General features: G+C 37.5%; 1 protein-coding gene across 3 annotated transcripts in view; it reads right to left on the minus strand.

Annotated features, from left to right (window-relative positions):
- KDM6A (lysine demethylase 6A) overlaps positions 1 to 15600 on the minus strand; it is a 104792-nt gene that overhangs the window by 39107 nt on the left and 50085 nt on the right. For 2 of the 3 annotated variants that reach the window (XM_033147126.1, XM_033147124.1), the window contains exons 8-17: positions 14777 to 14811; positions 13733 to 13826; positions 11462 to 11588; positions 9491 to 9589; positions 8784 to 9003; positions 8123 to 8257; positions 7532 to 7681; positions 6953 to 7048; positions 4578 to 4682; positions 2303 to 2698 (exon numbers count right to left, since the gene is read on the minus strand). In XM_033147126.1, coding sequence (XP_033003017.1) covers positions 2303 to 2698; positions 4578 to 4682; positions 6953 to 7048; positions 7532 to 7681; positions 8123 to 8257; positions 8784 to 9003; positions 9491 to 9589; positions 11462 to 11588; positions 13733 to 13826; positions 14777 to 14811 — 1457 coding nt within the window. The remainder of the gene's footprint in view (positions 1 to 2302; positions 2699 to 4577; positions 4683 to 6952; positions 7049 to 7531; positions 7682 to 8122; positions 8258 to 8783; positions 9004 to 9490; positions 9590 to 11461; positions 11589 to 13732; positions 13827 to 14776; positions 14812 to 15600) is intronic. The other variant, XM_033147125.1, reaches the window with a different exon arrangement.

The raw sequence follows: 15600 nt of genomic DNA on the forward strand, positions 1-15600 counted from the left end.
GACCTGTCACACCAAATATTGAGTGAAGTCCCAACAGCTTGATTCAAAATGGTGCCCAGCATCCCAACGTCAACAAAAACTGCTGCCCCCAGCTCAGGAACCCTTGTGCAGAGTTTGGCAATGATATCTTTAAAGATGTCCAAATGCATAAAGAACAAACCATTTTACAAAATATATAATAGATTGTATGTATGGTATTTTGCGGTGGGTTTTTAAAGTCTAATTGCTGAGGGTGTGGATGTTGATCTTCTTGATCTTCATTTAGCAGTTCTTTAGCATTTATGCCAAACAGCCTCAAACTGAGTCTATTGTAAGCAACACTAAATTTGGCAGAAACTATTTGACATTGACATAAAATCACCAACACCAGAAACAAATGGACTTTGAGAGACAGAGACTAAACACCACCTTTAGTTCAATTCAAAGCTCTACTGCCTTTATTACATTATTCTATGACTTCTGGTGTTCACTTCTTTGCTATCCCACAGTGTCTAGCCTCATGGATAACTGCCAAATTTAAGAGGCGAACACTCCATGTAATATAATAGAAAGGCAACTAAAGTGGCTTAAAAATCAAACTTAAAATCAAACATGCTGAATTTTGTAAAGCATCCAGCAAAAGCAGTCAATCAGATTCACGTGAGGAATAATGGTAATCAGGCAAAAGCAGGGCGGGAACAGTGCTACACAAGAAAGCTCCCTTCCACCACGTCAAAGTCTAGTCTGCAGAAGTGATTTCCATTTTCAGTGGGGTTTGTCTTAATTGCCTTTAAACTTTCCACACCCACACCCACACCCACACCCACCCACCCACACACACACACACACACCCCAATTGCATCCATTTCTACTCCAGGTGAGAAGCAACAGTGAAAATGAAAAATTCCACTCTTGAGGGCATTGCTGCTGTGCTTCTTGCTTCCAGAAAACAAGTAGAATGGACCATGAAAGCTGGACTGGGATCTGTGCTGTACTCTGGGAGAAGGGCTAGTTAAAGGATGAATGTTCCATATCTTCCATGGGCCACGTCTGGCTGAGAGATTTCAAAAGATCACCAACTCTTTATTTAAGCTGTGTTGTTTCACATGCCTGCTTCCACCCATGTCTCAGCTAACTGTCACAGATAAGTCTTTTGGTCAGCTTTCTTTCCTGGGGTGGCTGCTTCAGTGTAATTCTTTATCCGCAGCTTCTAGTTCTTCCTTTTTCTACTCTGGCCTCCTCAAGAGGAAATCCAAAACCTCAGGGACAGTTGGATCCTTCCACTAGTGGTCTGTGGGAGGCTGTCACTGAAGAGGGGTGAGAGCTAACATGGTATGGTTTATTCTGAATGTGTGATATGAACCCAGTGCTGAACGTGGGTGCCAATTAAATATGATTATCATCCTTGAGGTTAAATTAAGTTGTTTAATGAGAACACGTAAGATATAGGCAATGTCAATTTCAGAGGAAACTCTCAAGGTGTTCCAAAGTATTTCTAGATTTTTGTCCTGGTCACTTAAAAAAACCATGGCTCCAAACTACAAAAAAAAATCAACAATAGTATACCTATATGTTATGTAGCTGAACAGTGTTGGACACTAAAACAATTTTTCAACCATTTACTCTTTGCACCACTTTTTATAGTGCTTAGAATTTAATTGTTGTGCAGAAAAGCAGACATGCATGGCCAGTAAGTAACCTCTGTGATTAACCACTACTCGAGTGATGAATTCAACACTACATTAAGACCAAACGTTTTAAAAAGCAAGAAACAAAGACAGCTGATAAAGATTGTGAAACTAAAAACATATGACTATCCAGTACAAGTTATTACATGGCTAGAAAATACTGAAGCCTGGCTTTCCAATTTCAGAAAAACAACAGTGATAGTGCCAAGTATTTAACTAAGTACTTATGCTTTGTATTAATTGCTGCTTTTGTGTTTTTTTTAGAATTAGCCTGTAATATTATTTCATGATTTTCCTGACAAAAATATTTATTACCAGTTCCTTAATGCCTTGGAAAACAAATCAGAATTAAAACAGATGCTATTTTACCAAAGCAATTAGCAGACCATATTATTTTTTAAACTTGCAATTTTATACATCAAGCATCTGTACAAAAATGAAACAATGAAACTTTTTATAAAATAACTGCACTCTATTCCATTCCCTTAATATATATAAAGAAATAGCTTTCCATTATAATGTGCAGATTTGAATGTTTTCTGATCTTTCTGATCACAGAACGTGATAAAAACACTGCAAAAAATATATTCCTGTACTAACATTCTGCAATACAACATAAAAAATACAGTGCATACCTGAGTGGAGTTAGATAGTTGTTTTTTCCACGGCTCCTCTGCGCTGCTGGTCAGGTTTGTGCGGTTATGAGGTAGAGAGAGTGCGTTTCGCTGCAGGTAAGGCACGTTTCCATTACTTCCACTTCCTGGTATGTGATTATTGCCTATCAAAATAGTGTCTGTACTACCCAGCGTTCTTGCTGTGCTGCAGGGAACTGAGCCTGCTGGAAAGGGTCCATTTGCCATAGGCTGCCCAGGGCAGGTTGGACGGATTCCATGCTGCGTGATGTTAGGCACTCTGGTTAGAGCAACCTGAGGCTGCTGACCAGAGACAGAGTTTGTAGGCAAAGACGAGTCAGCTGTTGGCCCATTAGCAATTCCAGTAGATCGTACCTGTGCAACTCCCGTCTGCCTCATCTAATAAAAAGCAAGTAAAATATAAAGAATGTTAGCAGAATAACTTACAGAATCATGTATTTCATGAGGGTTTTTTGTTGCTAAATAGAGATGACATACTGAAACTATGATACCCAAGTAAATGCTCTTAGCAGATGTAAGATTTTCTTCTGATTCCGGTGAATCTGTCACAAATGGTGCTTCATACATTACAAGCAGATAGTGACTTATTAATAATGCAATTTTTCTGTTTTTTCTCTGAAATAGCACAGACATTAAGGGTTAAAAGGTCAGAAGATCATTTGTGAGTCTTTTGTAAGAAAAAGCTGCAATTTGCTCATATGTGTGCTGTTCATAAGTCATCTATGCACTTGTAACACAAGAAACGTGGAAACCTTGCTTAAGCTACATTACACACAGACGTTGTACTCAGGTGCAAAATAGTCTTATACTCTTAAGTATTTGTGAACATTTGATGCTTCTTTTCCCAAGGCACCGGGGGGGCATCCTTCCTGTTAAGTAGTATAGAAAAGTAGTCAACATGCAGAGTTGGCATTAAAACTAGAAACACAAAATACATAATAAATACCAATTCACATGTCTAAAACAATTAAAAACATGATCAATAATTATTGCTTATTTTTGCTAGGGATTTTTATTAACAGTGCCATCAGTCAGCACAAAACTCAAATAAACTAAAATCAGTTTTGCCCAAAAGCTTTCTGAAAAAGCACAGCATCAGGGTCTGATGGCATTCCACAAAACTGGCAGCCTCACCAAGAAAGACCTGCTCCTAGTAGACATCAACTAAACTTCGTTCAGCACTGGCAGCTGGAGCAACGTCCCCGATGCCAGAGTATATGATGGGGCACATATGAAATAAGGTGACCCTTAAAGATACCAGGTGACAATAATTTAGGGCTTTAAATGTCAAAACCAGCTCCTAATATTGAGCCCAGAAACATATGGATCTCACTCATCTCTACAAGTGGAGAAAAGGGTGAGAGAAGTGATAGCATATAATAAAGGAGCATAATAATGTATGCTGCCTTACTGGTCCTTTCCCTTCCAATGGAAGGAGTCTGGGGAAGTCTGAGGCAGTGCATACATCATCATGTAATAAATATGACTTCAGAAGTGAACAGTTCCTCAAAATGATTGTTCCAGTCTGCTGGTAGGAGCTGCAAATGAAATAGTTCTTCTCTCTCACCATTTCTACTTAGACACCATATTGTATCATATGGTGAAGGAAGTCCCTGACCTCCAATCCAAGAAAAAATGAAGATTTCTTTGTTTTTTATAAAATAGTCAATCAGATCTAAGGACTGAGTTTACACATTACGCTAGTCATATGGGTTAAATTTCACTGTCTGAATGCATACTACTATATCAATCATTGTGTGATGAGTTACTGCAGAACATTAACTAATTGCCATATTCATCTTAGCTGGGAAGCAAGATGTTTAACACTAGTTAGAATAACCTTCTATCACTTAGTTGCTAACATGTCTTCAACACACACATTTTAGTAAACAGAATGTCAAAAGTTCTCACTGAATTCACAGAGCTCTTGAGGCATGACTATGGGTTGCATCCAACACTTGCCTATGCGCATGTCAACATACAGACTTCCACTAGTGCAAGGGGCCACCTTTTCTTCTCCCCTGCAGCCTCCAACACACACTGCAGTGTGGGAGATATCCCCTGAAACAGATTGGGTGCAGAGGGCTGCAGGGGGAAATAAAGGAAGGGAAAATTCTTGTTGTGCAAAAAAAGTCAGCTCCTTCAAGACTGAATTCCACCCTATGACTTCTTCAGCTTGTTGGCAATTGTTTGGAAAAGAAAAAAGATAATTAGACAGGATATGTACAAAACAGAAACAAATGGTTTTTGTTGGCACCTGCTGGTGTTGCTGCATCATGACACACTGACTCTCCAGCTGTTCCAGCAGAAGTTTCTGTGCTGGATTTAAATTATTTCTATTTGCACGCAGCTGGTCCAAGTGCTAGAAAATAAAATTTAAAAAATTACTTAGGCCCCCTGCATAAGTTTAGATTTGTTTATAACAATTCACGTGACAAAATATATCTTCTGACATTATCTGTTTATCATTATATGCATCCCATTCAGTCCATCAATTTCCTTCCTTGAAACAAGTTGTACTAAAAATTAACAGATACACACACAACCTACTCAAATTAAGTAAATCATAGATAAGAAACCCATGACTACAATTCCTATCATCTCTGACCAATATATTCTGATCATACAAGCAGATGGTAAAACCTGGAAAAATCATGCTATTTTGTAGGCAACCCAAAAATACAGTAACACGAGACCAAGAGCAATGTAATTAATTTAAAGAGCTTTAGTAATATCAATGAATAGCATGAACATTCCAAGGGAAATTCCTTCTAACGATATAACAGAATATAATGCGTATGAATAGTCTCTACTAATTCAACATTGAAATATAATATTCCAGCAGAGCCGAAGTGAAGAAAAAACTAGTGAGTGTCGACCAGCGTTTCCGGATACAGTCACAGAACAATAAACATGATAATACAGAATATATACAAACAAAGGACTAAATAACCCAATAATAACAGTAAATAAAAATTAGAAAAACATACCCCATCTAGTGGCATAGAAAGCATACGAAGGGACAGTGCTCATAAGAATATGTAAACACTGCCAGCTCGTTGAAAGCTAGCAAAGAGTTATAAAGCCGTATGCAGGTGTAGCCATAACAGTACAATAAAGCTGTATACAAACTTAAAGCTACAGAGATGGGACACACCCAAATTTTGGAATGTTCATGCTATTCATTGATATTACTAAAGCTCTTTAAATTCATTACATTGCTCCTGGTCTCGTGTTAATGTATTTTTGGGTTCTCGTTCAAGTTGTAACACAGGGGTTCCCTTTTAACTTATTTTGTAGGCAACAGCACATCAGTTGTGCAAGCACAGTGACAACTGTTGAGGGCACCTATTTATTTCCTAAATTTCTTCAGCAATTCTCTCTAAAATTTCCCTTCCTTTGGGAGAGAAACAATTTTGTTGTTGGGGAAGGGAAGCAATAGCTACAATCTAGCCCTCAATGAGATAAGGGCTGCCCTAGGCTCTGAATCAGAATAAGGAAGAGAAATGCATGAAGTTGTGGATATTTATTATACAAAGCAAGTGTATTTTGTTTTTAAAGCCAAAACACAGTATATAACTATTATTGCCCTGCTACACATTCAACTATATTTTATCATGATAAAACTGTAAAATAAAAGCAATTTTTTTTAAAAAAAATTCTACAAAGCGTTTAATAGTTATACCAGGGATGGGTAACACAGTGAATTCTGTATGTTGTTGGACTCCATCCCCCATCAACCCTGACCATTGCCCATGCTGCCTGGGTCTGATGGGAATTGTCCAACAACACCCAGAGCAGGGATTGCCAACTTGACACCCCGAAGGCTTTCCTTGGGGCCCCTGGGCATGTGACCCTCATGTATTGTTATAGATTTGGGAGGGAGGTGAATAAGCAGGCATTTTCTTTTCCCATTAGAGGGCTTTTCTGAATGGGGTGGTGATGGTTGCTCAAGTATGCACTGTTTGTGTGTGTGACTGAGAGAGATGCACTGCAGCAGAGAGAGAGAGAGAGAGAGAGAGAGAGAGAGAGAGCGCAGGAGATGTATTTGTGGTTATGCATAAATGAAATGTGTGTTTATGAATGAGAAAGATGCTGGTTTCATCTTTCACCTGTAGGTGTGAGTGTATGCAAGAAAGTGATTGTGGTGTGGCTACCTTGTATATTCTTCTTGATACTGGGGGGCGTTCCCTATTTTATAAGACAGCAACAGCATCATTTTGTATGCATGTACATCATTACTGTGAGTTTGCCACAATCAAGACATAGCTTTGCACATGAAGATAGTAGGGGTTGGGAAGCAGTAATAACTGCACCCTCTAAAATTTTGTAACTGGCACTTTTTCAAAATTCAAAATGTACCTTCTGGTCCAAAAAGGCTGCCAACCCCTGATCTAGAGAGCACCATGTGCTGCTCATGATTTATACAGTACTTTAGAGTGCTCAATGAAAGCTAAAAATAGGAAAAGTCATTTATATAAAACTGCAAATATTTTAGATAAAAATTATGAGTTAAAAAGAAATAATGAAAGCTTGGAGGTATGTCAGAAGATGAGAAAAATATGATCAACTTGTGCTGCATGGACATACGTACTTTATGAAATAATTACAATAGGCTTTCTGCAAATTTACCTGTAATTTCTGTGGTGTCAAGCACCAAGAATGTACTTGTTGTTGTACTGGAGGATGTGACATTGTATGGCCACTGCTCCAAGCATCTAAAGTGTTCTAAGGAAAACATTAACATTAAAAATGTGAATATAACAGTGAAATAATTTATTAAAAGCTGCCCACTACAAGTTAAGAATATTTCCTTTAAAAATATTGCTATATATAATTCAGTATCAGTTAATATAATCATCATGGAATAAAAAGCAAAAGATAATCAACTGTGATGAAGAATTAAATAAAACCAAATGGTGGACTTAGAAGTTTATCAAAATTCATCTTAGTTCTTACAATATTATTAATGTGATGATTAAGCATTCTAAATATAAGCAAAGGTGGTAGACAAAATGGTATGATTCCCCCCCTAACTTTTAGTATGCTATTGTTATAGCTACTGCAATGTTTAACTACTCCTAGTGCAATGTCATCATTGTGAACATTGCTATTCTGATTGTCATTTAAAAGAGTTAACTGAACAACAGACTCATACTCCTGGATGCCAGATTCTTGAAACTGAGTGGGGCTTTTTATGAGAATATATACCTTTGTTGGACTAGATGTTCTTTTCCTCTTGGCTGGACTGGACAGGTCATCTACATGGCTAGAAGGAATCATGTGTAGTGGCAATTGCTGTGAAATAGGTGTTTGACTGAGGCCTAGTACAGGTTCAGTATTTTGATGAGGTTTACAAGCCTAGGAATCAAAGGAGGAAGAAAAAAATATGGTTCTATACATTTTTTAATGTTCCTTAAGCTACATATCTTTTACCAGCTGCACATTTTAATAAGGGCTGTGTGACTATGCTGATCTCATTTATTGAAAACCAATTTCCATAGCATCAAAGGAGCAATGTGTACCTTTCATGGGGGTGTTTTTAAAACAAAAGTCTGCCGCAATTTCTATGTGGGATGAAATCTTTCTGATAATCATGAAAATCCACAAAGGTTCTAAATTGGTTCCCCCATATTTCCTCCAAATCACAGGGAGTCTATTCTTAATCTCCCTTTGCTAATTAGTCTTGTTACCACTGAAAACTAGCCCTATGCTACAGCAAAATACGCTTGACTACTACAGATTGATTGAAAAGAACCCTTAAAAAGCTGGGCACCTGCAGAACATAACCCAACTTCTCACCTGCTGTGCTGTGTTCATGGCACCCTGCCTGGAGGTAAGCTCTGCGGGGATTGGTAGGCTCCATGCCTCCTCAATACTAGGAAGTAATTTAGTTTTATTCTGTAGACTACCTTGTGGTAGGTTACACAACTGAGCCTAGGAAAAATTATGTAAAAAGTAAATTTAACACACGCCTAATTTAGTAAGATCAAGTCCATGAAATCTTCCTAAATTCCGTATTCTACTGTGTCTTAGAAAGAATACATTTTAGTTCTGGGGTTTCAGAGAAGTGCTAAGGATAAAGAGGGTAACCAGAATATAAACCTTTGTGAGAATCAGAACTAAGTTGAGCTCTGATTTCAGAGGTCTCATTAGCGCTTTGGTTCTGAAACTGCAAACAAGAGCAAAGGATAGTGTGTGTATTCTCACTAAATGCTATGATAACTTAAAATGTAGACAACACAAAATATGCATAAATTATATCAAGGTAGAAAAAATACTTAAGACTTAAAATGAGAAATTAAATGAAACTGCAAGCTATGATATGTTTAGAATGTATATGGAAACAGATCACACAATTCACAAAACAATCACATATTATATCGTGTCCTTAGTTTTTTTCATTCCTTCTCCCTACCAAGGTCAGTTGAATGTGTCCCTATTCTTAGACCTAAGTTTTTACCTGTAAATACTTTATCCGTGCTGCAAGTGCAGAGGTATTACTACAATTTTTGCTTCTGGTTGCATTTAAGTAGCATTTAATGGCATCCTGAGACTGGTTGCAGGACTCATAGAGGGTGCCAAGGTCCATCCAGGCTGCAGCATGACCATGGTCCAGCTGTACAGCACAGATATAGGCCTGTAATGCATCCATAGGCTGATTCTGCTGCTGGTACAGCACACTGAAGAGAAAGATGAATACAATTATCAATTTTAGATGACAAATATCACACCCAGCCCTTTGGTGTGTCTCAGTATACTAACCAAGCTCTTCTAGATAATAATAAATAAAAGACAAGTGCGTTTCACATTTGGAAAATCCAATGATACAGCTTTATAAATTGTATAATTTTTGGAAAATCCAGAAATTGTTCTGGAACCACCTTCCTGAACACAATAGCTGCAAAACCTCAATTTGCTACAATGGTGGAGTGGTGGAAGCCACCAAAAAAACTTATTTTAAACTGTGAATTATACAACTGTAATCCTTAGTTAATTACAGCTAAAAATAAGTTTTAGTGCTAGCTTTTAAGAGTACATACTACACATTATATCTAGCAATAAGGAAAAATTAATAATTTTGAATTACAGTTGAAATATCACTGGGGGTTTAAAGTTGTATTGCTCAAACACATGACTTTATTATGAGGGGGAAATGTAGTTACGTACCCTATAGAACACCATGTGTCTGCACTTGCTTCTGATTTATCAATAGACTGCCTATAAGATATAAAGGCATCCTGAACTTTCCCAATACTTGAATAGCACCTGCGGGGAAAGAAAATGTGTATTTATCAATCTACATGTCTGAGCACAATTTGGCAAAGGTTTGCCTTTAATATCAGTGGTTAACCTACATATTGCAAAAACTTGCTGTCTCAATATGTATACACTACACTTCATAAAGGAACTCCAGTGGAATGTTTCATCTACTAAAGAACATTGTGAAAATGAAAGTAGCAAACTATCAATTTCAGGACAACCAAAACTGGGTCACTTCATTTCCTGCCCCCTCTAAATTTGTTCTCTAAATAGAAATTTAGTAAGTAATTAAGTAAGTAAGTAAGTAAGTAAGTAAATAAATAAATAAATAAAGTGGGATATTATTGTTTGTTACTATGTTACTGTATGTACTGTATTTATGTATTTTTAATATTGTAAACCATCCTGTGATCCTTGGATAAATAATAAAATAAAATAATAAATACGTTTACAGTTTCATCTGGGATATGCTGTAGTCTGAAAACATACATGGACTTTGATATATGGGTCCCTGCCTTCAAATAAACAGCCTATTGGAACAGAGTAATTTTTAATATTAAATAAAAGGAAGTGACATGAAAATGCCAAGGACTGATAAATTCTAGAATAATATTTACTAAAGTAGAATAGACTGTGCCACAAGAGTGTTCTGTTTTTATCTAACAGTGTTCTTTCCAATGTAAGAACCCCAGTTTTTTCAACAATAGTACCTATACAAAATTAGCCATTCTGATTTATTTTTCAGTTGCTGAGATAGTGTAAAAATACTATCTTCAAGTATCAGGTAAGGTAAAGGACCCCTGGGCGGTTAAACATGTATGCTGGTATGCTTTTGAACTGCTAGATTGGCAGGAGCTGGAACAGAGCAATGGGAGCTCACCCTGTTGCGCGGACTCAAACTGCCAACCTTCTGATCGGCAAGCCCAAGAGGCTCAGTAGTTTAGACCACAGCACCACCTGCTCCCTTCTTCAAGTATTAATACCATACAACACAGGAAGAAGCAGGCATTATACAACATAGGAAGATGTGGTAAGGCTATAACAGGACTGTCAAACCAACACAGCTCACTAACTACACACTGTGGCCTCAGCCCAGTATACCTGAAGGAGCATCTCCACCCCCATAGTTCAGCCTGGACACTGAGGTCCAGCTCGGAGGGCCTTCTGGCGGTTCCCTCACTGTGAGAAGCCAAGTTATAGGGAACCAGGCAGAGGGCCTTCTTGGTAGTGGCACCTGCCCTGTGGAACGCCCTCCCATCAGATGTCAAGGAATTAACAACTGTTTCACTTTTAGAAGACATCTGAAGTTTAGGCAAGTTTTTAATGTTTGATGTTTTATTGTATTTTTAATATTTTGTTGGAAACCGCCCAGAGTGGCTGGGGAAACCCAGTCAGATGGGCAAGGTATAAATGATGATGATGATGACATCCCCTTTGTTTTCTGCATTCTCAAGCAGGGAGCAAAAACAGTCTTATCAATCTGGGAATTGTGTTACCTAGCGTGAATGCTGAGCTATGTATGGCTTTGTATCTCTTCACAGTTGTAAAGGACTGGGATAGAACATAAAGAGGATACTAACAACATCACTTTGGGTAGATTATAAAGAACACAAACGTCTTATCTCCAAATAATGATCTAAATAATGGTTTGCTGAAGTTATTTTGCTATACTTATAATGAACAATGTCATACATGCTACAAAGGCTAAATTATCCTAGCAATGAAACATTTCCCCACAAAATAATTAACATCAGATAAAGTTCTAGCTCTGTGGTTTTCATACTAAGATTAAATCAGACATTTGTTCTTTCAGTGTATGCATGTGTTAATATTGCAGACTTTCAAAATGTACTTAAATGGTATACCACCCATTTTTACCTTCCAAGGAAATACCAGGACTGCCCAGAATTGGGATCTGCCTCTAGAGACTTCTGGAGACACTGAATAGCATAGTTTTCCTTGGTGGCTTTATCTCCTAACTGATCCACTGTGTGATGCATCCACCCTAAAAAAAGAATATATACATATACATGGCTATTTGTATTTCAGTGGGGATGTTATTGCTACTGATTCAGACATCATCTCATGTTGTCCAAACAAGAAGCTGAGGTTAATTTTTTATTTATTTTAAACAATTTATACCACTTAATTGCAATCATCTCCAAGAGGAGACTCAATACAATGAAATTAAAAATTATTTATGGCTATAAAATCAGAATTCAATTAAAAGCCTGCAGGAAGAAAGAAAAGTATTCAGTAGGCAGCAAATATTCAGCAGGAAGGGGGACTCTCTAACCTTAACTGTTAACTATAGTTTGAAACAAGCCACTGTTTTGAACAAATCAGTCACATTAATATTAAACCTAGTTTGCTGGTTCGGATGACACAAGTTGTGGCTCAGCAAAGAAGCAAAATCTTCCTAGAAGCTTCCTAGCAGCAAAAAACTATTCCTAACAGCTGTACCAGAGAACAAGGTGAGGGGGAACATCAAAGCTTAAGGCTCAGTGTGGCTAACTTTAGTTGTGCTAAGCTATGGTTTAGTACAAGGATTGGAAACCTGCAACCTTCCAGATGTTGTTGCATTCCAATTCCCACCAGTCTCAGACAGAATACCCAGTGGTCAGGGATGATGGGAACTATAGTTCAAAAACATCTGGAAGGCTGCAGGTTACCCAATTTTGGTTGAGCATCACTTGCTAATGCAGTCATTGAGTGCCTACAGCATGGTTTTTAGAATTTATAAATCACATAGAATAACTTTTGCATTTGTAATTTCCCTGTAAGTAGAGCAAACAAAAAACCCCACAGCTGCACAACCTATTCTTGAAGTTAAGCCACTATACATATCTAATCAGGAGAGGAAAAAACATGTGCTTGCTCGTAGCTCAACACACAATATTATAACAGAGCACTCTTGCAAAGACCTATATTGAATCAACCAAGCCAAGAGTCCATTCAGCCCTATAATCTGCCTCTTAACCATGGTTACAAACTTAAAATTTGAGTATTAGGAACACTAGGAATATTAGGCTTCAATGGCTGGTGGCTCCTCCTCCTGATGCCACTACTGGTGGGAAGCTGCTTTGACTTTCCTTCCCCTTTGCAGCAAGAGGAGGAGGAGCCAGCCACTGGAACCAGGACACACTTGGCTCTACACTTTGCCTCTGTACTTTCTGAATATTGGAGGGCACAATCCCCATACCAAAAATGTTTAAGGGCACAAAGGGCTCAGGCCCCAGGAGTTGGTACCCCTGTGGCTAGCATTGAAAAGCAGTACAGCTAGAAATTTTAAGGAAGCAATTATATATTTCCAAACAGAACTTGCTACTATCCAGTCCTACCTCCTACTTAGAGAAGTCCTTGAAGTCAAAGTATAACCTCTGCTGAGTGTAGCAGCTTTTCATATAATGGTCAGGTACAATATTCCCATAGAAGAGATAACAAACTAGGCAAACTGAAGTACTTTTGGCCTTTGTTAAGGTTGTCAGGTAAGGAAAGGAATGTTTGTGTACATAATATCTGACAAATGGCTCTGAATTTGACCTATAGCTCATCAGACATATACAGCAACATTTTATTGCAGGTCCCATCTGTTTTAATCTGTTAGCATCTGAACTAAAAAGGCACTCCTATATTTAATTCTAGGCAACTAGCAGCTAGAGGTAAACAGTAGCTAAAGGTAACTAAAGATAATCAATACTTAATGAAGGAAATATGAAGTATCTCAAATATTAACACGCAAACAAACAGCAATTACAGCAGTGTCAAAATACATCCAACCTACTTTAAAAGCAGTAAGGCCTGCGTTAAGACCTGGACTCATTAAATCAATCCATTTCAACAGAGAAGTTAATTTTCACTATTAGTCTCTGTGTAAAAGTATAAACTCTTATAAAAGATTTTTTTTATTATGCTACAGACTAAACTAGCATATGAGACAAAATTTTGAAATTGCATGTTAATGTTACTTTAGGAAACTAAAAGATTCATCCTGTATCATCTGTTGCAACTGGAGTCATATCTGAACTGCACCTCTGAGTTTAAGGACTCAGCAACCAAGTTCCATGCCACCCTATAGCCAGCAAATAGTTGTAGAAAATCATGTACAATAATTCCTTTTCCCTCATGTACTCAACTTCTTTCACATACCTAACTGCTGTAACACAGTTGCTTTCACTTGTGCAGGGAGATTTTCGGTCTGCAAAAGTTGTTCATATTCCTTCTTTGCCAAGTGATATTTTTTCTAAAAAGGAGCAAAGCATATTTATAAATGCTGGAATTTTTTACTGATAATCTGGATTGGTATTATGGTTAAAAACTAGAACATAAGTGAATTTTAATAACAATTAACACACAGCCGTAGAATACTGTTTTCACTGATAAATAAAACATCAACACAAGTATGATGAATAGTAGCTGCTGGTTCAGTATTTACATAATAAAATATGAACATATTACTCGTGAGTGGCTGATCTATTAGCTTTGATTTTGATAAAGGTGACCCTTTATTCCTATTTTCCTACATTAAGAAGGTTCTACTGTGTTAGTGTTGGTGGTATCTGATGTTTAAGATGCCCATAAGTGACTCCAAAATGGGGGAAAGCTATTGATCTGGGTTGATGATGAATCAAAGCAAATTGACAAGAGCAACTAAATGATGCACATTAAATAAGATATCATAGCTAATGATATTTGGTTCTACTACTAGCTAATTGAATAATCTTCGAAACCTTGTCTCTTATCTGTTAGTGCTGATGGGGAGAGGAGATATATTTCATGACACAAACAAAATCCCTCAACTGAGAAAATTTCCCTTTTTATGTTTTCTGCCATCGTTTCTCCTATCTGCTACTTCTTTTAGACAATCTCGCCACCTGGTTAGAGTGCCTTTCTCCTTCCCAAATTGAGTCCAGGCAATGAGAAAATACAAAATGATTGTGAAGGTACATAACAAAACAGATCTGTTGATGTAGTGATGTTACTAAAGGCAAACAAGGTTCACCCAGAGTAAGGGCAATGCTTCCTGAGTAGGTGAACTTTTCTATCTCATTTCAAAAATCACTGGTGGAAGTAGCTTCTCAATTCTGACAAATATGTTTGCTAAATCACATTTATTCAAGCTTAAGTCTTCTTGCTATATAGCATAGTTCTACCTTAACCATATTTAATAACAAAAAAGCATTATACACTTACCTGGGTTTCATATAAATGGGCAACGTGAAACCGAACTGTAAAGGCAGAGAAATTCAAGAGAATTAAGTACTGTAGTATATATGTATACACATCTGTTGGAACGTTTGTGTGTTTGTGAGTTGGTGCTGAATGATAAATCAGGGTAGAAGAGAGTCTACACAGGTGCTAGAGACTCAATTTATTTAATTTACTTAATTTATTAGATTTGTATACTCCCCTATACCCGTAGATCTCAGGGCAGTTCACAACATATTTTTTTAGTTTTGTGAAACTAGACTTGATGCTAAATGTATCACTATCAACCACATCATTTGGCAGAAAGATGGCAGGCATGGGAGGCTGGGTATGGGAAAGTTTAACCCTTTTCCTCCTAGACAGTCCCAATAAAAAAATACACAACCCCCCATCTGCTATTAGCCCCAGAAGGAATGTTTCCATTAGCACAGGGACTTCCCTTCCATGGATAGTAACAGGTGTTGGGACACAATTTCCTAGTGAGGAAGAAAAGCCTCTCCTCCCTGTGCACTGTACTCTTCACAAGTCGCCATCCCTATTTTCTTTTTCAATGTCATTAAGTTCTGAAAAATGAGCAATGTTCACAGATTCTTCAAAAACATCTGGTGGTCCTACACTAAAATCCTGCCCCTATTCCAAGTTGTTGCCTATGGTACAACACCAGTCATTTCCCAAAACATCAGGATACAGAGTGAAATCAGATAAATTCTTCAAGCAAATAGAAGTAGTAGTAATAGTAGTAGTAGTAATAAACCAAGGAGCTACTAATGAAAATATTTGTGCTTGGACTTAATCTCTCAGTATCACAA

This window comes from Lacerta agilis, chromosome 4, assembly GCF_009819535.1.
Source record: "Lacerta agilis isolate rLacAgi1 chromosome 4, rLacAgi1.pri, whole genome shotgun sequence".
Taxonomy (NCBI): Eukaryota; Metazoa; Chordata; class Lepidosauria; order Squamata; family Lacertidae; genus Lacerta; species Lacerta agilis.